Source organism: Leptonotus elevatus, chromosome 8 (assembly GCF_054856555.1).
Source record: "Leptonotus elevatus isolate MCC_2025b chromosome 8, RoL_Lele_1.0, whole genome shotgun sequence".
NCBI classification, from domain to species: domain Eukaryota; kingdom Metazoa; phylum Chordata; class Actinopteri; order Syngnathiformes; family Syngnathidae; genus Leptonotus; species Leptonotus elevatus.
The window spans coordinates 26,118,819-26,141,318 of NC_141246.1; the positions used below are offsets into that span (position 1 = coordinate 26,118,819).

Below are 22,500 nucleotides of genomic sequence, written 5' to 3' on the forward strand. Positions count from 1 at the left end.
GCTGCGTTCCGCTTGGCCAGCTTATACCTGTCAGCTGCTTCTTGAGTCCCACAGGACAAAAAAGCCAGATAGGACTCCTTCTTCAGCTTGACGGCATCCCTTACCGCTGGAGTCCACCAGCGTGTACTGCTGCCACGACAGGCACAAACCACCTAACGGCTACAGCTCCGATCGGCCGCCTCAACAATGGAGGCGTGGAACATGGTCCACTGAGTCCAACCCCTCTCGATAGGACTGGTACCAGAGCTCAAGCTGTGTGTGGAGACGCGCTCGACTATGTCGAGTCGGAACTTCTCTGCCTCGCACAGGAGCTCAGGCTCCTTCCCCGCCAGAGAGGTGACATTCCTTGTCCCAAGAGCCAGCTTCTGTAGCAGGGGATCGGTTCGCCAAGGTCTCCACCCTTGGCTTCCTCCCGGCTCTCGACGCATCCGACCCCTTTGGCCCCTCCCACACGTAGTGAGCCCATGGGAAAGGATGATTGATTCATACTCACAAGAAAACAATTCAAAGATGTATTTTTAATTTGTGTTCAAGTAAAAAAAAATCGAATTCATAATTTTGAATTGTTCTCACGAGGAAACATTTAAAAGACATAACTCGTTACTATTTCAGATATGAATCATTTATCATGGATATGAAACTTCATCACGGATACACCTTCGTTTTTTATGTATATGAAGCATTTATCACAGATATGCCTTCGTTTTTTACGGATACGTCATTTTGACAGTGATCTTACTCCATACTCTTGGATGTCAAAGATGTGTATGCCTTTTCGTTACTAAGGTAGGCTTATGCTGGGGTATGGACATTCTGCATCATTGGATGCTGGAAAGAGTGGCGGATGAGCAGACCAATGTAACAAGTGTCCACCAGTGTTCTGGATGCAATTACTTTAATGTAAGACCCGTGACGCCATTTCACGGGTAAAAGGTGACCTAGCCGCATCCAACAACGCCATGGCTAGAACGAGAGCGGAGATCGTCACAAAGCCGTGTGAGTTGGGAAAGGAGTGTAAGGCAGGAGATGGCTGTGACTAGAAATCAAGCTACAGATGACAGCGACTGAAAGGGGGTGGGGCACGGGTTCACATGCACTCTGCTGATCAGCGCAACTGAACTGATCATAATGGAACAAATCTACAAATGATTAACAAACATCACTGGAAACTGCAAGGAGAACTGATGGAAAAGTGTGCAGACACGTTTTATTGGGACTGAACGACAAGGATATGCTGCAGTGTCTGTTATATCAATGTATGAATCAAGGTCTTGATGATTGAGGAGTCTTAACCCTTTTAGGCCAGGAGGGCGTGACCGCGCTTATACCGTTAAGGCCGGGAGCGCTCCTGCGCTCTTCTCCCTTTAAACCCGGGAGAGCGGATATGTCATTTTGTTGTGTTTTGACCAATTCTTAGCCGATGAAATTTATCAGAATATCCACGGTAGTGTGACGTGGGCCTCATAGCTTGTCCTGGAATTTTATTAAAGCATTTATGGTCGACGCAGATTCGCGGGAGTTATAAAATAAATTACGCGATTGACGACTGCGCAGGAGCAATTTGAATCAGTGTAACGAGTCGACAGTGACATACTGTTAAGAAATATGTTTGTAGACAATGAGGATGTTTGAAAATTTTGACGGCTTTGTAACGGAATGGACGACGAATAATTACCCGATCCCCCGAGGTTATTACAACTGCGTTCCACAGATGCGACGTTTGTTGATTTTTAATATATATATATATTACAGGTTTATAATAACAAACTTAGGTTTGTGTGAATGCCACAGGTGTAAGCTTTAAAAAAAAAATTGGAATTATGCTTTATCTGCTTCAGGAGCTGAGATATCAATTATTTTTTAATATTGTTGAATTTCCAGGAAAACTTCTGGTTTTCGGGGGTGACACAAAAGTCACCCATAGGTTTTAGAGGAATGTTTTGTCAGGCGCTTTAGGCCTTAATGGGTTAAATGTATTCTGGGGATGGGGTTTAATTAACCATGGCTTCAACCAATCAGCCCTTTTTCTTTTCGGATGTTGTGATGTAGTAAATGTTGTGTTGGAGTCTGTTGTAATAACATGTCTGAAACTATGCAAATGTTTTCCAGTAGAGAAATAAACTAAAGAGTTTTTGGGTTGTTTTCATATTAAGAAATGAACTCAAGGATTTATTTGTTTCCAGGAAATGTCTCATATTTTTAGGGTATTATACGGTTGCAAAAACAATTATTAGTGAAGTTTTTATAGGTTGTTTTTAAATAATCACATTGGATTTTTCATTCTTTGGACAATGATGATACATCTCTATTTTGAATACTACAATTCAGATTCGAAAGTTATTCGTTAATGTCAGAACAAATAACAAAAAGCTCAGTGGCCTTGTGGTTGAGTGTCCGCCCTCAGACTTGGGAGGTTGTGGGTTCAATCCCCGGCCGGGTCATACCAAGCACTATAAAAATGGGAGCCATTTGCCTCCCTGCTTGTCACTCAGTATTAAGGGTTGGAATTGGGGGGGTTGGATCACCAAAAGATTCCCGAGCGCAATCTCTGCTGCTCACCGCTCACTCAGGGGATGGGTCAAATGCGCAGAACGAATTTCCTCCCACTTAGTTGGGGGTGACTTTAAATCCGAGCCCTAGTGCTGGGTTAATTACTGACTGTCAAAAATTGGCTGAGGCTTGTCACATCAGACTAAGCTTTGACATCTGTACAAGAAAACTGATAAAGAATTTACCTTTCAGCAAACCTGTGACGCAAAATTAAAACAAATAGCCAAAGTATCAACAGAATGGCTTCACCAGAAGAACGTTTTAATTATTTAAATACAGCCAGAGCAGAGCATACAAGTGTTCTGAACAAGGAACCTCATGTTAAAGGCAAGAGGAAGAAACACTAGGCAAACATTTGATTCTATTTGTAGTGTTCGAATTGTGCAGTTAGTTCACATTTTACTTTTAAATAATTGCAGGTATATATTTCTGTAGCTATTCCATATTTTCTGTTAAAGTGACAGTCAAAAAGGCAAAAAAAAATGGTATAGGGAAAAGGGTTTAATTGTCTTGTTTTGTTTTATTTTGTTGAAAATCTACTTGAAGTTGCATTATTATGAATTGGATATCTGTCTTTGGATGATGTCCATGAGTGTGATTGTGACTTCTCCTATTTGTGGTTTTCTGTAGGACTGGCTTGACCACATAAATACTGTTAACCACACAGCTGCTTGCAGGGATCTGCGCAACAAGTGAGGATGTAGTTGGTTTGCTTAAACCCTTTCACGCCCTTTGCTTGAATGTTATGTTAACAAATGTATTTGATTGTTTGTTTTGTTTTACTAAAGGTATCCTGATTGGAAACCAGATCTTAAAAGGTTAGTGTCAATTTGTGTTAAACTATCTACTCAGAGTTAGAAGTTGGAATTCACTCGAATGACCAGGCAGCTTCTTTTTTTTTTGTACATACATTTGTTGTCAAGCCCCAACCATTTGCCATTAGGTGAAAAAAAACTGGAATCAAAACACATACAATAGAGCTTCAATTCCACACACAATACCATAAGATTTTAAATTGCTTTTATACGAATAAGTACACCAAAGAAAATGCATAACAATAAATACATCCTATGAAACCACAACCTGACTTCATTGGTTCTTAATTGTAAAAATTCAACAATTCCTGATATCAATTATTTAAGCATGTTTGTCAAATATAATTTATTGTTAATATATTTTTAATAGCTATAAGTTACATTAATTTTACTGTACTCAACCATTACCTCTATATTTGAACACGAGTTGCTTTTTTAACCTTAATCACATTTTTACTGCTCAAATTTAATTAGTGACATCTAAATCAAACCGTGATCTATTTTTACTGCTCAAATTTAATTAGTGACATCTACATCAAACCGTGATCTATACTAACACTCAGTTAATTAAATATTTTTAATATAAAGTTAAACATCACACTACAATTCAATTAAATCGATCCTGTGATTACCATTTCATAAACAAACATTTTAAGATTGAAAATCAATGAATTGGCCCAATACCAAATGTCATTCCCACATTTTACATATAATCCCACCACATTTCATTTTTATCAAACATAAACAGTAGCTAGGCAACCAGTGCGCTAACACAAACAACTGAGTCAAACTGCAAATGTCTCTAGTCGCAGTCTTACCGGCTCTCTCTCCGATGTTTGTAGATTATTTTGTCCGTGAGCATGAGAGTTCAGAGCAGAAGGCAAGCACCCTTTTCCTGCTGCTGTCTGCAACTTGATTTTGTCGCCTTTAAGAGTTGGCAGCAGCTTGGCAATGCTTATCCTTCCAGTTCATTTTAGTTCCAAGTAGGGTTGGACGATTAACCAAGATTTTAGTGCAATTTTGATTTTGGCTACTCTCGATAATTAAAATGTAATAATCGAAGAAAAACGATTAATGTGCAGAATGCTGGGGTACGTTTACAAGTACCCTATGTTGTGAAAGGACCTCGAATGCATCATGTAGCTTATGTAACTTGTAGCTAACCCGGAGCGAATCAGTTTGATTCTGCCCTCAATAAGCGTCCTTTAAGCTGTTAAATGACACTCCAGTTAACTGTTAAACTAAACACACAATAAGGACAATTAAGCCTTGTTTCCACCAACGGTATCTACCCTACTCTACTCTGCTCTGCTCTACACCAAAAAGCAGTGTGTCTCCACTGCCACGGCCACCATTTGGGAGCCCCTCCTCACTTCGCCAGTGATGTCATGCTAAAGCGACCGCAGCTAGCGTGCACACACAGGCAAAACCAATGGAGAGCTCAGATGTTTTTTTTGTACCCGGTGCTTGGTTTGTGCCTGTTTATTTCAGCCACAAGACATCGAATTAATATTGCAGCAACCAGAAGACTGCAATCAATGATGTTAAAAAGGTTTACACCTCCTCAAAAGTCCAAGCATTAATCTGTTTGGAAGCCATTGTTGTCCTCTCTTCGTCATTAATGGCAGCTGTTTTCCCGGGGTGGTGGTTTGCGCAGCTGCATATTGATGACGACATATCTCGAACCAATCATTGGCCTCCAAAATAATTACGTCACGTTTTGGAACTGGGCTATTTTTTTTTAGAACCTCAAAGGAGCAGGTACCAGAAAAAGCGAGTAGTCGGGGCTTTTGCAGAGTAGAGTAGATATCGGCGGTGGAAACGAGGCTTTACATGCACTGTGTCTTTAAATACAAAACATGCTTCGTTTTTAAGACATTGTGAACCGAGCGCCAATGCAAGTGAATGGAATCCCATTCAAATGCTAATAAAAAGTGAGCATCAACTTTGGGAGTAACATGCCCAATCTCAATACTCGCACTTCCACCCTTGTTTCCACCCTTGTGCTCCTCAATCAACGGGAACGTGCAATTGAGGAGCACAAGGGTGGAAGTGCAAGTATTGAGATTGGGCCTGTTACTCGTAGGCCGAATTTGTCGGCTGCATGACGTCACTCCCGGCGCGACTTAACAGCATGCACAAACTTAAACATGTATGGACTGTCGGTCAATGCGCTACTGACAAGCAGTATTGACAATCCATTCATATGTAAGTCCATGCGTGCTGTCAAGTCACGCCGGGAGGGACGTCATGCAGCCGACAAATTCCGCCTTCGGAGGACCCTGCCTTGTAAATTTGGACACAGGTCCATGATTTGTTTTGCAATTGCTGTTTTAGTATACAGTAGTTTTGTTTAACTTTTTTTATTTTAACTTTTTTTTAGTTTAAAGATTATAGAATTTTATTTTCCTCAAAATTCAAGGATACAAATATATCTAAGGACTTTTTGTTTGTTTGTTTTTTTGTCATATCCAGAAGCGTAGTTTGCCATTAGGCAAGGCAGGCAATTGCTTGGGGCACCTTAACCAGAAGGGGCCTCCAGAGGGCCAACAGATTTGACACAAACCGCATATCCTTCACATTATCAGTGCAGCAATGACAATTGACTGTCTCAAATTCCATAAGTCAGGTGGGTTAAAAAAAAAAAAAAAAACTTGTATAGTAAGACTGATTATTATTATTATTTTTTGTTTATTCATGATCATGAATAGCAGTAAAGCTTTTCTTTAAAAAAACAAAACAAAAAAAACGACCATGTCGTTCTTTTTTTCAAAACGACCATATAAGGCGTTTTTTTTTTTTAAGCGACCATGTGTGTATATATATATATATAGTAAGGTGGGGTTTTTTTTAAACAACAATGTATATAGTAAGGCGTTTTTTTTTTTTTTTAATGACCATGCCATAAGGTCTTTGTTTGTTTTTACTAAGTTTTTAGTAAGTTAAAACGGCCATTTATAGTAAGGCTTTTATTTATTTATTTTCTTTAAATGACTACGGGTAAGGTAAGGCTTTGTTTTCTTTTTTTTAATTGACCAATGCGATTATTTTATTTTCCTGTTTTCTGACTCACGAGAAGGATTCTTGCTTAAGTTAAACTAAAACCAAACAAGTCACTTGAATGAAGCACATTTAATGGTGATTGTTTATTGAAGAGGCAGATGTGCAATTTTAAAATGATGTACTATGTATACTACAATTGGCCACCAGGGCACCAAAACCCTTCTTGCTTGGGGCCCCTGGGGAATGTTGCTCTGCCACTGGTTATGCCAACACACATTTCCACATAACATAGCACAAAATAAAATCCCTGAGGACCCAGGATAGCCCACCAAGTCCCCTGACTTGTGAAAATAACTTCGATAAATAAATATGATAAAGAGGGTAATGTAATGCTTAATTTTGAAAATGAATAAAAATGCAAGAGGTTTGAATTTCATCTATTTCAGGGTTTTTCATTGCTCAAATTGAGGCAGAGGTGGTATCACACTGACTGTGATAAGTGACTACCGATACCAGGTATCGGTGCCAATACCAATCTTATTTTAAGGTATCGGTACTCGCGGTGGTGACCAATACCATTTTGGGCCGCCGTCCTGCAGCCATTTTATGATCAGGGACTTCAAATGAGAAATTATTTAAATACAAAATTCACTTTAATTTTTGCCTTTCTTTTAAAAACTACAATCATTAAAAATGTGTCTATTAGTACATATTAAATTGTAAATATAGCTTAGCGTTGTTGTAAAACACTATTATCTTAACCAGGAAATGGGCGCGCGTAACGGTTGCTCCATGATCTGTTTCTTCTTCAGTTGTTGCTTCAGGTCGTTCTGGTGCATTGCTGTTGATATAGTGCCGCCATAATGGCGCAACACTGCAACTGCAGTTAAAATCCGTTCCTGCTGAGCACAATTAACACAGCTGGAGCGATATCAGTGGGTCAGGCTGGAGGTGGCGAGCAACTTAGGTGGAGGTGGCCGCCTCAGAATTTTTTACACAAGAAAAACCCTGTTATATGGTAATGTTATACTAGACAAAAATAATAGTGTTCAATAATCAAGTTTTGAGTAGAGTTTTAGTAGTTGGAATTTTTTTATTTATTTTTGAACCAATGAATGATTTCAATCTCAATCAAAAATAATGGGGCTTGCTGTGTTCGTGAATGGTAAGTGGGGCAACTCTCTGCGGCCATACTATCTGCCGAGGGAACTTTTGCATGTCATCGTGATCGTAGCGTATGTTCCCCCTTTCTGCAAATGGTAACACGGCCAGCGCGGCTCTCCACTCGGCTGTGAACAGGCTGCAAACACAGCATCCACAAGCCTTCCTCCTGATAGCAGGTGACTTTAACTTAAGGCTACACAAGTATTTTTTTGGGATACATATTATTTATATATGATGTGGGAGGATGTGTATTGCTGCTGGTAACGCTGTGAATTTCTCCACTGTAGGATATATATATATATATAGGTGTATCTTGTCTTGTCTTGTCTTATAAGGAGAATTACATAGTGTATATTTAAATACAAAACATACTTCGTTTTTAACACACCGTGAGCCTAGCGCTAATGCTAAAGCGAGTGAATGGAAGATCCCATTCAAATGTTAGCATCAACTTTGGGTGTAATAGTCCTTCAAATAACAAATATTCACACACAAATGCTGTGGAAACACATACCCACGGGTAACATAACACTACTCAAAGGCACAAATTCTTCCCAATTTGTGAAAAATTAGTTTTAATCAAATTCGATCGCAACTTTCTTCTGTTCTCATTGTAAGCGTGTACACCATGGATGCACGGCACCAAAACGCGCAGGAACACCCAGTATTTGTTTTGCAATTACTATTTTAGTATACAGTATTTTTTATTTGACTTTTTTATGTTAATTTTTTAGTTTAAAGATTCACTGAATTTTATTTTCCTCAAAATTCAAGGATGCAAATATATCCAAGGACTTTATTTTTTTGGTCATACCAACACACATATTCACATGACATGGCCCAAAATGTAATCATCGAGGTCCTAGGTTAGCCCCACTCCCCGACTTGTAAAAATAACATAAGATAAAATAAATATGATAGAGGGTAATGTAATGCTTAAGTTTGAAAATGAAGAATGAAAATGCAAGAGGCGAGAATTTCATATATTTATAAGGTTATGTTATACTTGACAAAATGAATAGTGTTCAACAATAGTGTTCAACGTGAAGGAATGAATAGGCGTAAGACTGAGATCATAGTTTTGAGCATAATTTTATTAGTTGAAAAAAAATTTGTACTGTTAAACGATTACATTTTTAACCAGATTAATCACATTTTAGAATTAAAAGATTAATCGCTTATTTAAAAAGGCTTTTTATCACCATTTTTTGCCCGCCAAATTTGAAGAGCACCTGTTATGTGTTAATTATTTTGACATTTAATGTTATGAGGACGTCTTGAACATTTTATGATCCACTGCACACTCCTCTTTTTCTAATCAGTTAATTACTTGCATAATTTCAAATGGGGGGGGGGGGGGGAGATAAACGACCCCAGTAGTTAACCATGAACAAATATTCTGAATGTCATACACAAAAATATATTAAATGCTTTACTTTAATGCATGCAGTTATGTTTATTGCTCAAACACAATCTTTACTACCTTTAACGTAGCCATCTACTGTCAAGATAAAGGATAATCTGTGGTCAAAATTAATAGTGTGTAAATACATGATTAATGTGATATTTTTTGGTGATTAATTAGTTAATGCTTTAACTTTGAATGCACAAAAAAAGAAATTAAGTGTTAAAATCATTGACTATTAATAGTTTTATTAATCGTGATTTCAGTCTCAATCAAAATAATCATGGTTAATATTTTTCCCATAACCGTCCAGCCTTAGTTCTTCGGGCCATTTTTAACAGCCCCTGTCAACTGTCAGTTTGGCTTGACAGTTTTGTTTTAATTCTAATCAGGATCGTATCAAAGTATTGTTTAATAATAGTGTTGACAGTGACAGTGTTTTTTTTGGTAAAATTTTTGTTATAAATTCTCTACAGTTCTGGTGAGCCAAGTGTCTTACCTTTACCTAGCTGTCATGCAATAGACAGGATAACAACTGTCAAACAAGTATGAAATTTATTGCTAACCCTAACCCTGTTTATGGATAATTTACCCTTGCCTTTTCATTTCCAATGCCCACTCCACAGCAAAAGCAGAGTGGAACCTCACAGGCTGCATGCAAGACCTTGTTCTACCCGGGACCATCGCCAACATTACTTCACAGGTTGACCACTGAGCACAATATTGGCACCATTTTTTCTTTTAACTGTGGTATTCGTTGACATTGTACATAAATACACAAATGCTTTTATTCTGCCTGTTTTTTTTAATTGACATATTAAACAAGCACATAATTCCAGTGTACCGTTTATCAATAATTGTTGCATTGCTTGTTCAGTAATTACAATACTTTGATTTGTAATTTTTGTAAAAAAAAAAATAATTGTTTATATCAAAATTAATAAGTTACTGTACCCTCTTCCCCCCATTTTTAGGAGACTCATCACATCACAGCGGTTTAAAACGCCCTCATAATGATCTGAATAAGCACTCTGCTGACACCAGCTGCTATGCGTCCTCTAAACATGGAACCTATCTATCCTCCACTAAAACGGTCAAGAAGTCAACAGAGCCTTGGACCACAACCAATAAGACTACAAGTGACAAGGCTGCTGACCCAGTGGGTGCATTTCACTTTCACTTTTTAAATACATAGATATAAAAAATATAATTAAAGTGGACCTTTGATTTAACAAACCAATGGAACACCTGTGCAGGTGCACAGAGAGCAAAATAGGTGATTTCCACTGAAGCCCTGCACCGAACCGAAGTGAGCACGGTGTTGGCGAGCGTTTCCTTTACAGCTTTACCGTGTCGCAAGTGGACCGTGCAGAGCTGCTGCTGGCCCAAGCTTGGGCCACAGCGAGCTCACAGCGAGCCAAGAGCAGCACAGGACATGACATGTAAAACCGCACGGGAGACGTACGTGAATCGGCAAAGTTGTTTTGAGTAACAGTTGGGACTTTATATTTGACTTTAATTTAATTCTACTTTAAACATGAAGCATAAAGTTGACATTTGTGGTAATATTTAGCCACGCCGACGGTTCAAAAATTACGTGCGAAAATGATGGGACGTCAACGTTATAATAGTAGTGATAATTTTGTCGACAAATAATTTTCCCAAAATTTTTTTCAGATGAAAATTAATTACAACTAAAATAGAAGACATTCATTGAGACAATAACGATAACTAAAATTGACTGACAATTTCGGCAATGACTCAAATGAAAACAACACAGTGGCGAAAATTCACCAATGAGAAGGAATGAAACACGGGTGGGAGAAAAGAACCACTCAAACTGCTCAGTGTTCACTGCACTTTATTTAATGTTGAAACATGTTTAGATTCATTGTGTAGTTGTAAGATTAATCTCAGGCAATTATGCACTTTTTAAAATTTTATTTAGGTGAAAACTGTTATATTATTGTCAGTTCAACATGTTTCATTGAAACAAGGACACCGTATTAAATGTCTTGCGTCTTAAACTACAGTTACAAATAGGTGTGTTAAAATTTTCTGTATAAATGTTGAAATGTATGCTAAAGGAAAATATCGACTAAACTGTCAATTTAGTCGACTAAAATTGCTCTTTATTTTCGCCGACAAAAATTGGATTAAAACTAAAATGACAAAATCAGATGACAAAATTATGACTAAAACTTGTCAAAATGAACTGCGTTAGTAGACGTCTCCATGAAATGAGATCGAAAAGGCTCGCCCCATTTTCACAAAATATTATTTGTACCTCCCGCCGCATTGCTCCTCTGTAGATATGAGATGATAAAAAGATGAGCCCCGACGACAGACTTATAAAAGTCCGTGGCCCTGACACGCTGGACATACGTATTTACTTCTGTAAACACAGTGTTGTGAGTGACGTCTATGCTTCTGCACATGTGGGTTGTCTGTCAGTGACAAATTAACAGAATTTCCATCAGTACTGTTGAAATGTCCGCCTGTCTGTAACACACATGCTATAATAGCATGTTGCAGGTCATGTCCACTTCCAGTAAATTGATTGGCACATCTATCCAGCCATGCCACATACTCTGCCAAAACTAACCTAAATTTTTTGTTGCTTTTACTAGTTGTCCAATCCACAACCCGCCAAGAAGAAGAAAAAGACTGTGGCTCCAACATCCCAGGACTCATCCACAGCTTGCCGTCTAGTTTACCTGACTGGGATTCCAAAGGAAGCAACGGAGCAGGAAGTTACTAAATTAGTGTCATCTTATGGCAAGATCAACAATGTGATCTTAATGCCATGCTCTGAGGAAGAGAGTGAAAAGGGTCAAGGACAAAAGGTGATTTTAGATTTCATTTTGTACATAAACAGCTGTTAATTTTTCATTATATTTAAGATAACTGACATACTAGTTTTTTATTTTGTTTATTTTACGCATCCGCACGCACGCACACCCCCACCCCCACCCCCACGCACACACACACACACTTGCCAATGTTGACGTCCTCTTCTGTCTAACGGTGAGTTTTTTGGTGACTATATAATCCTATCCTGGATCCACAGGCACTGTTACAAGTGGGACAGGTGTATGTAGAAGTAGAGTTGCTGGCAACAGCTGCTGTGTTGGCTCTTTTGTGTCTTTTTTGGTGCATCCTGGCTATCCTCGCCTCCTCAAGTGTTTGGATCCCAACTGAGCATAGCTGCCGCCAGATGTTTAGGTTAGCAGCCACACTCTCAAGGACCCCAGGCTTGATCTTGCACTTCTCAAGTGCTATTTTCAGCTGGTCTTTATAGCGCTTTTTTGGGCCTCCTGCAGAGCGTTAGACATGGTGTAACTGGCTATAAAGCACTCTATGAGCAGGGTTGGGAGGGTTACTTTTAAAATGTAATCCATTACAGTTACAAGTTACCTGCTAAAAAATTTAGTTTGTAATGTAATCCAAGTACCATAATATTAAAGTAATGTAACTGAATTACTTTTGGATTACTCCAATATCGAGTATGTTCATGAAGACAAAATTTAAATAAACATCACCACAATATATATTCTGTACAATGTGCCCCTGCTATTTGCACCCGCAAATATAGGGACCCGGGCAGCCTACAAATAGAAAAAAAATCCTTGTGTAATTAAAAAGCATGTAGGCTATTGATTGATTGATTGATTGTTTGATTAATTGATTAATGGCCATATGCTGTTTTCGAACTGTCACTGAAAGCAACCACACCTCACGGTTGGATGGATGGATAGTGTTGGAAATCATTTATTTGATTTCTGCGTGTTCAAATAAAATTCAAAGTTGAAGTCTCGTGGAGAAGTTTTGCTAGCTTTATTTGAGAGTCTGAAAGGCATCTCTAGAACCCGGCTCAAATAGCCCTGGTCCCAGAAGTGTCACATTTTCTAAATACCCTCACTCCTTTATACATATCTCAGTTCCCTCCCCCTTTATTGATAAGAAGTAAATTTTGCCCTTCCAGGCATAGCCCAACCCATGTGGCACATCCTGTCAAAACAAGTCTACACACCCCCTCTCCTTATCTCAGGATATGGGCAAACACTTCCTTGCACCAGGGACCCCCCATAAAACCCCAGATAGAGCAGAGCCCCCGAGGAATAAAAGAGAGACTTTGATCTTGTTTTGTCAGCAAAGCGAAATACAATCAGGCCATCTCCCATTGAGTTCTTTTAGTCCTCAACAGATGTGAGGTAAATAATTGGCTCCTAGATAAACAATTGACCTCTGTAGCATCTTCGCACCAGAGACTCCCGCATATCGGCCCTGTTGTTTCAGACACCCCTTATTTAGATTAAATCAGACACCTCACTTCCTTAGGGGGGAGAGAACACAGACCACAGTCTAACTAACATATGGGGAACAGTTGTACATATCTAACTAAAATCAAAAATACTTTGAAGAATATATATTGAAACAGAAAAACAATGTTAATAATCCAACAATAGATAGATAGATAGATAGATAGATAGATAGATAGATAGATAGTCATCCCATGAGGATGACGATGTGTGACATCAACTGCAAAATGAACTTTTATCCCAGTCACAAGTTTAACCGTGCATATGTTGTGTATGCTGTTTAAATAGTGAATTGGTGGGAGGAAGATTTGTTTGGAAGGTGTGACTCACATTATGGTTGTAGGCTAGCGGGCTAGCTAGCAAGAAGCTACAGCGCATGCCGCTGGACTCTCATCTTAAACTTTTGCTCCGAGTAAGTTCCAGTGAATACCGGTCGTTATTTCCTCCTCCCGTCCGTGAAGCTTTTTCAAACTGCCCGCGTGAGGAGGACACGAATAGTCAGTTTGTTCGTTCGTTCCCACCTCCCCAACATGTAGCAACGGTCCCACTTGCGCGGGCGTGCACGCGCTCTCTCTCGCTCTGTCCTCTCAGTCTCTCTCGCTCTGTCCTCTCTCTCTCTCTGGCTCTATCCTGTCTCTCTCGCTCTGTCCTTCTCTCTCTTGCTCTCGCTCTCGCTCTCTCTCGCCCTCTTTCGCACTCTCTCTCATCGTAGAAATTGTAATCCCTTGAAGTAATCCCCATTTTTAATAAATATACCTGGAATCTGATTACATGTTTTTTCCTGTAACTGTAATGGAATTTTTTTTTGCAATCTGGTTACGTAACGGCGGTACATGTATTCCGTTACTCCCCAAGCCTGTCTGAGGTAGGCGAATTTGGGGCATCCTGAGAACATGACCCAGCCACCGCAGCTGATGGTGGGTGATGGTGGCCTCAATACTCTTGCAGCCTGTTTCCCTGAGGATCTCTATGTGAGGCACTCGGTCACGCAAAGTGAGTCCTAGAATGCACTGAAGACAGAGGATGTGGAACTGCTCCAAGGACTTCATATGGCGACTGTAAGTGACCCAGCCTTCACAGCTGTAGAGGAGGGTAGTAATGCAGACAGCTTGTTATACGGACACTTTTGTGAGATGTAGATTTTTGTTTTGAAAGACCCGGCGCCCGAGTCTCCCAAATGCAGCTGATGCTTGCCGCAGACGGTTTTGGACTCCATTGTCAATGCTGTTGTTCTCAGAGTGAGTGTGGGGGGTGCTCCATTGACACAAAACCTCTGTTTTAGCAGTGTTGATCGTCAGTCCCAGTCTACTGTAAGCCTGAACTGCTGCGTTAAGAACAGTATGGCGATCATCTGGGCTAAGCCACAAGAGCACAGTCATCCACATACTGCAGTTCGAGGATCCTTACCCTGTGCAGTTTGGTAGTTGCTTTTAGCCGCCTTATGTTGAAGAGGTTGCCATCTAGCCTGTAAGCAACTGACACCCCACTGCTCTCTTCAATTTCTTGATGGAGAAGCTGGGTGACACACACAAGGAAAATGTTAAAAAGCACTGATGCAAGTACACACCCCTGCCTAACACCTGTACACACAGGAAAGGAGGAAGACTCGTCCCCCAATTGTCACCCTAGCATTCATTCCATCATGGAACTGTCGGAGGATGTTTACAAATTTGTTTGGGCATCCAAACCTAGTGAGAACATCTCATATGAGGCTCCTTTGCACAGTGTCAAAGGCTTTAGAAAGGTCAACAAAGGCTATAAACAATGGCTCCACAATGTTGTTGATTAGCCTTTGCAGTATTACCATAGCAAGGACCTTACCAGCAACAGCAAGGAGGGAAATGCCTCTATAGTTGCCACAGATGGTCTTGTCACCCTTGTTCTTATATATTGTGACTATGTTGGGATCTTTCCATTGCTGTGGAATGTATTCATTGATCCCGACTTTGGTAATGCATTGATGTAACACTCTTGTGCAGAGGTAGCCTCCCTGCTTAAGAAGCTCTGCAGGGATATAGTCAATGCCCGGAGACTTGTTGTTCTTCAATGATCTTACAGCTGATAAAACCTCACAAAAGACTGGGGGTTGGTCAAGGTGGGCCAAAAGGGGAAACTCAGGCAGCTGCTGCAAGATGGTGTGGTCTGCATCAGAATCCTGGTTCAGCAATGTGTTAAAATGCTCAGCCCACCTCCTTAACTCTTTGGCTGCCAACCATTTTCAGAAAAGAGAACATGTGGGTGCCAGCTGATTTAGATCATTTTGACTGATCTTTTAAGGTCCACAGAAAATGTTGTGTTTGGACTATGGAAACACAGATACTACCAAATGAAAGATTGGAAAAAAAAATTCTACCTTATTCAGTTTTTCAGTACTCAACAATAGAAAATAGGTTCGTTTCACCCAAATTCTCTGTTTTGGACCAAAATACGTAGAAATCAAGCTTTTTGTGAAACAATATTATTTCATGCACTCACAATTTGACACTTTTTTTTTCCCCCATGAATGATGCCACAAACACCTAAACAGTGCTTTACTTCTATAAAACACTACCACCAACAATGAAAAAGTGTTTATTGATAGCCAAATAAATTTATTTACATTCACCAGTGTAACAATTTGACAAAACAATTTGGCAAACTATTTACAAATGTGTGCAACTGTGCATGTGTGGGGTGTGTACGTGTTACTATTTACAATTGTGTGGATGTTTCAACTACACAAATTTTCTTATTGTGTGGTATATTGTGTAACACTCCCCTGCGTGCAAGGGGACGCAGCAGGATTTGCACCACAGATTAGTTTCACTGCGATTGCCCCTTCGCGTGCAGACCCTACACTTTCTCGCCGGCCTTTTTTTCCGGGGAGTAGCAGGTATGTACTGCAGTGTGTGTTTGGCCATGTTGCCATCAAGTCTACTCTCAGGATATTGATACGGTGACCTGGTGTTACGTCTGGCTTCCTCATGCCCTTCAGTTCCTATACCTGCAAGAACTTTCTCCTCCTCCTTGTCTTGTGGTAACAGCCACCCTCTCACCACCTGCCGGATAAACTCCAAAAAGTGTTGGCACTTCCCAGGATTTTTTGTTTTGTGCAGGATGAACATAAATATTTGAAATAGATAGGCAACAAATTTTTTGTGCCATTTCAATGTTTTGCGCGTGAATGGGTGGTAAGAGATGTTCTGATCCATCTTATCCACTCCATTCATGGTGGCATTGTAGTCCAGGACACTCACTGGTTTCTGGAAAGGCACTTTTTTTCTGTGCCTTCCGCCACACATTCACTGTCCGCATTTCATCTTTGTGAAAAGTAGTCACCATCCTCAATAAACGTTTGTCCTGCCATGCCACAACCAAAACCTTTGTGCTGTGTCTTACCAGTCCTACTGTGTGGCAGACTGTCAGTCTGCTTCTGGATAGACTGACGTGCGTAGAGGTTTGTCTGGTCAGCAATGTGCTGGAGAAGTTTGTCCGTGATGAAGAGCTGCAGGAAGTCAGCTGGCAGGGTCGAATTCAGCTCTGCTGCGGCACCCCTTGGTCCTGGTTTTGCAGTAAAGGGGAATATGTTTGGCTGCCAGCCCGCTTCATGCCAGCCAGAATTTTTAGGATCTGCAAATATACATTTCATTATCATATATTATTTATTTTAGATCAGTGTGATGCAATATATATATAGATAGAGAGAGATGTTTACCTTTTTTCTTGGATCCACTGGTTGATGTACATTTTATAAATGATAGAAGACATTTACCATCAAATATTTTATTAGTGCTGTGTTGGAGAATCTTTTATTTTAATTTTATTTTTACCTTTATTCTGCTCACTATGAGAAACTGTGTGAGAAGCATCACTTTGAGCCCTATGAGCTACAGCTGAAAGAAATATATACAATTACAATAATATCGAAAGACTGTTTTCTTTTGTTGTTGCAGTGTATTGAAAACACTTTTTTTACCTCTCTTTGTCGTAGACACTGCAGTGGGACGTCGCTGTGAGCACGATCTACGATCTATGAATTGTACATTCACGTTACACACGCTGCTAGCTCCTCGCCGGAAAAGTTAGACAAGTTAGATTACTAGAAATCTCATAGCAAGTTTGTGCTTACCTTCACAGTCTTCTGAGGATGAAAGACTGTCCGAATCAGTGTCTTCTCCGTGATCAGACTGTACCCACTCCTCCGATGAATATGCATTGGACTCAGGGTACTCTTCATCGTCCGATTGAACGTCCGCCTGTGCAGAAGTGCTCGGTTGTGCACCACGTTTTCTGGCGTTAGCATCGCTAGCCGGTGAGGCTTTACGACGTGGTCGAAGTCAATGCTTCGACTTCGGCGTCAACCTCGGAGTCACCACCATCATCATCATCATCATCATCACTGTGCTCTTTAGCACTGGTCGATGCTTTTCCTCTTTGAAAATAATGCTCAAGCGTGAGCTGCTTGCAACCGGTCGCCATTTTCGCTTCCTCAGCCATTCTCCCCTCAATACTCTAGCTCCACCTCACTTCTTCTACTCTAGTGGCCATAAATAGTCATTATACTAACTCGATCTGCTTGATACAGCAGAGCTGGCCAAGGCTTTCCTCCACCCGTTTTCATTGAAAAACATAATTAAAGTGTTTTAACGTTTTTGGCAGCACTCATTTGGATTTTACTCAACGTCATTAACTCTTTTACTGCCAAAAACGTTAAATAACGTTTAGTAAAATCCTACGGAGGGGTGCCAAAGACGTTAAAAGACGTTCACTATGTTTTTTTTTGGAAACGGGTGGAGGAAAGCCTTGGCCAGCTGGGCTGAAAGTATCAAGCAGATCTAGTTAGTACAATGACTAGTTTTGGCCCCTAGATGGCAGCGATGACTCTCTTTGGACAAGATTGGGTGGGCGTCAGTAGAAGACGTGAGGCGGAGCTAGAGTGTTGAGGGGACAATGGCTGTGGAGCAACAATGGCGACCGGTTGCAAGCAGCTTCACGCTTGAGCATTTTTTTCACAGACGAAAAACATCGACTAATGCTAAACAGCGCATTGATGACGACGATGATGATGATGGTGACTCCCGAGGTTGACGCCGAAGTTGGAAGCGTTGACGGGGCGGCTATGATCACGTCATAAAGCCTCACCGGCTAGCGATGCTAACGCCGGAAAACGCGGAGCATAACCGAGCACAGGCGGACGTTCAATCGGACGATGAAGAGTACCCAGAGTCCAATGCATATTCATCGGTGGAGCGGGTACAGTCTGATCACGGAGAAGACACTGGTTCTGGACTACGATGCCACCATGAATAGAGTGGATAAGATGGATCAGAACATCTACCAACCGGTATAGGAACTGAAGGACATGAGGAAGCCAGACATAACACCACCGTAACGTAACCGTATCATGATCCTGATAGTAGACTTGATGGCAACATGGCCAAACACACACTGCAGTATATACTTGCTATTCCCCGGAAAAAACGGCCGGCAAGAAAGTGTAGCGTCTGCACGCGAAGGGGCAATCGCAGTGAAAGAATTTTTAGGCCACCTTTTCTCTAGGCCCTTCCATATACAAAGGTGAGCAGAACAGCTGCCACTTAATCCCAACTGTTGGTGACCTATACCCTATGCCGCTGACGTGCAGGGCTCTGACTAGGAACTCCCAGACCATTCGAGCCTGCTCCCGTCACCAGTCACCCCATCGCCGCCAAACTTCCACCAGATGTGAGTCCAGGTAATATCACCATGGTCAGAGGTGGATACCTACGCAAAGAAAGTTTTAAGTACTGCAGGGGGTGCGCCAACCCCAATAGCACCATCTTTACCATGATGAGGTGGTTCTGGTGGCATGGGTGGGCCCAGAACGACGAGTGCTTGCTTTTCCTTTTGCTTCTCGGCAATAAATATTTTTTACTGCTGTAAGTACTTTGGCACAACACCTGGTTTAAAACGAGGAAGACACAACCAGGGACCCGCCGGCCGGCCAGCGTCATGACAAAAGTACACATTATATACAATCTAGGGGTTTCGAATTCGTGCGTTAATTTAACTTCTTTTTTTTTATGCGCGATTAATGACCGCCCCTTTCTTGGAAAGCCTGTACTGGAGGAATTCCAGTTGCAACGCAGCAGACACGTCCACATCAAAATTTAGCAGTAATATTTTTTTTTAAAATGCATATATTTGTGGAGACGAGTCAAATTGTATTTTACAATTTTAAAAATGGGCACAATTTCACAAGTTACTTCATGTTAAAGCTTAGATAGCGCTTAATATGAAAAGAAAAATGCAGAGCTGTCACCACCATCTTACAAATGCAATTATGCCATGTAGTGGCAGAAAAATTACCAACACAAATGAACTCTTTGACCGCCAAAAACGTTTAATAACGTTTAGTAAAATCCAAATGAGCGCCGCCAAAGACGTTCACTGTGTTTTTTTTTTGTGTTTTTTTGGAAACGGGTGGAGGAAAGCCTTGGCAAGCTGTGCTGAAAGTATCAAGCAGGTTGAGTTAGTATAATGACTATTTTTGGGCACGAGATGGCAGCGATGACTCTCTTTGGACAAGATCGGGTAGGCGTCAGTAGAAGACGTGAGGCGGAGCTAGAGTGTTGAGGGGAGAATGGCTGAGGAAGCGAAAATGGCGACCGGTTGCAAGCAGCTCACGCTTGAGCATTTTTTTCAAAGACGAAAAGCATCAACCAATGCTAAAGAGCACATTGATGATGATGATGGTGACTCCGAGGTTGACGCCGAAGTTGGAAGCGTTGACGCCGAAGTTGGAAGCGTTGACGCGGCGGCTTCGATCACGTGGTAAAGCCTCACCGGCTAGCGATGCTAACGCCGGAAAACGAGCACTTCTGCACAGGCGGACGTTCAATCGGACGATAAAGAGTACCCCGAGTCCAATGCATATTCATCAGAGGAGTGGGTACAGTCTGATCACGGAGAAGACACTGGTTCTGGACTACAATGCCACCATGAATGGAGTGGATAAGATGGATCAGAACATCTCTTACCACCCGGTATAGGAACTGAAGGACATGAGGAAGCCAGACGTAACACCAGGTCACCGTATCATGATTCTGAGAGTAGACTTGATGACAACATGGCCAAACACATACTGCAGTATATACCTGGTACTCCCCGGAAAAAAAGGCCAGCAAGAAAGTGCACGCGAAGGGGCAATTGCAGTGAAACTAATCTGTGGTGCAAATCCTGTTGCGTCTCCTTGCACGCAGGGGAGTGTTACACAAAAAGAAAAACTGTAGTTGAAACATCCACATAATTGTAAATAGTACCACAGTTGCACACATTTGTGATGTGTGATTTCGCTACCCGCATGTGAACCTCACCGCGAGCACTCATTCATTCTGAATGGAGAGCTCAAATGGAACGTACCATCAGTCTCATTAATTTGGCCGCGTCTCCTCGTCGTCCTTATTCACCGGGCGTCTGAAGCCCCGACATTCCTGAAGCTGGAACCATGGGTCGGGGCCGTTGTTTTTAAAACACTATTATGTTTATTATATATACTGTATTTTTATGTCTTTGGCGATGGCTGCAGGCCGCCTCTGTTTCACTTAAAACCAGGAAATAGGCGTGTGCAGCTGAGTTGCTCCGTGATCGGTTTATCTTCTTCAGTTGTCTTTCCGGCACACTGCTGTTTATATAGCACCTCTATAGTGGCGCAACGTTGCAACTGCAGTTGAAATATGAAATACCAAGCTCAATCAACACAGCTGGAGCGCTATATCAGTTGCTCAGGCTGGAAGCGACACACAAATTAGCTGGAGGTGGCCGCCTCTGAATTTTGAACACAGGTAAATCCCTGGAATTGTATCCTTGGATCATGGCCTGTTTAACATTGCAAGATCCTATGTAATAAAATGCCGTTGATAATGTCTGTCCCTCATAGTCATGTTGTCATTCCATGTTGCAGGCATCTGTGTGCATGGTGAAGGTTGCAGATGCCCAGGCTTTGGTAAACTCAACAAACCTTATTATTGGAGATCAGCCAATCACTGCTTCGAGCGCCAAGGTACCACATTGAAAGTTTACTACTAGCTTAAGATTTCTGTGAATCATAGACTGATTACTTACCTATGCTTTGATTTTTCGTCTTATGAAGGATTTACATTTTAACTCATCTGACAGTGCTTTGTAATTAATCTCACAGACTTGCCAAGTACTTTTACTGTTGAGGCTTACAACATGAGCTGTCTGTGAAGGTACAGCAACATCATCTCAGATAGAGTAGTACATAAGCATATATTTGTCATTAATCAACTAATTATGAAATTACAGATTTAAGTTATTACTGTTAAAATTATTATTTAGTGTTTGTGCACAATATGACTAGTTCAAATTATGTTGAGTGTTTTGGTGAAAGATGTTTTTGTTAGACGCTGGTCTCATTATTTGTGCTGCGCTTGCATGGTCTGAGGATGTTCTAAATTTGTTCGCAGAATACGCAAATTTTATGTGTACACACGTTTTGTGCACAAATTAGTGTGTATGCACGATAGTGAATGAGGCCCAATGTCTTATTTCACTCTATTATGCGTATTATAATGTTGGGAAATGAATTTCAGAAACATTCTCATGATCCTATCTTTTATTATATTATTGAAAACATGGATTGTGCTTAAAATTATTATTACCCTTTTTAGATGCCAGAGCCAAAGCAGTTGTCTGTCCCCAGTAACAGGTTTGTGTTTTTAAAGGCAGTACTTTCTACCTTGTTACCAATTTTAAACTGATCCTGGCTTCTCTGAATCTGAATTCTCTGAATATTGTTCCCAGTAAACCTACTATAAGTCCAGACATGGCTTCTGAAAAGAAAGACTCTGGTAAGAAATCAGATATGTGTTTTATTGTTGTCATGTTAAACAGTTCTGGTTGCGTCTTGGGCTGAACAGAATTTCAAAACACGATATTTATGCCAGATATCTTGATATGATACAAAAGGAATATGGGTTCAGTGAAATCTAAATTAAAATACAAAAGGAAGAACTCGTGTCATCACCATTAGCATGAAATAACCTAACCATTGAATAAAGTAGAAATCAGACATTTTAATACAGGTCTGCTTTAACAATACATAATAAATATATTAATTCATTAACTAATTCACTCCCAGCTTTTTTCACTGAAGCAACCCCTTTCGCTCCCGGCTGTTTTACTAGATTTTGACAGATTTTGCAAGGCCCATAGAATATTGTGGTATATTGCTATAATAACATGAAACCTACCAAAAGAA

The 22,500-nt window shown here is 40.7% G+C and overlaps 1 protein-coding gene across 1 annotated transcript in view; it reads left to right on the plus strand.

The window, feature by feature from the left end:
• Window positions 1–22,500, plus strand: part of LOC147170313 (uncharacterized) — an 84,625-nt gene that overhangs the window by 28,422 nt on the left and 33,703 nt on the right. The window contains 8 exon segments of the mRNA XM_086082169.1: window positions 3,181–3,242; window positions 3,339–3,368; window positions 9,564–9,640; window positions 9,912–10,096; window positions 11,568–11,783; window positions 21,181–21,279; window positions 21,911–21,948; window positions 22,044–22,090. Coding sequence (XP_085938295.1) covers window positions 3,181–3,242; window positions 3,339–3,368; window positions 9,564–9,640; window positions 9,912–10,096; window positions 11,568–11,783; window positions 21,181–21,279; window positions 21,911–21,948; window positions 22,044–22,090 — 754 coding nt within the window.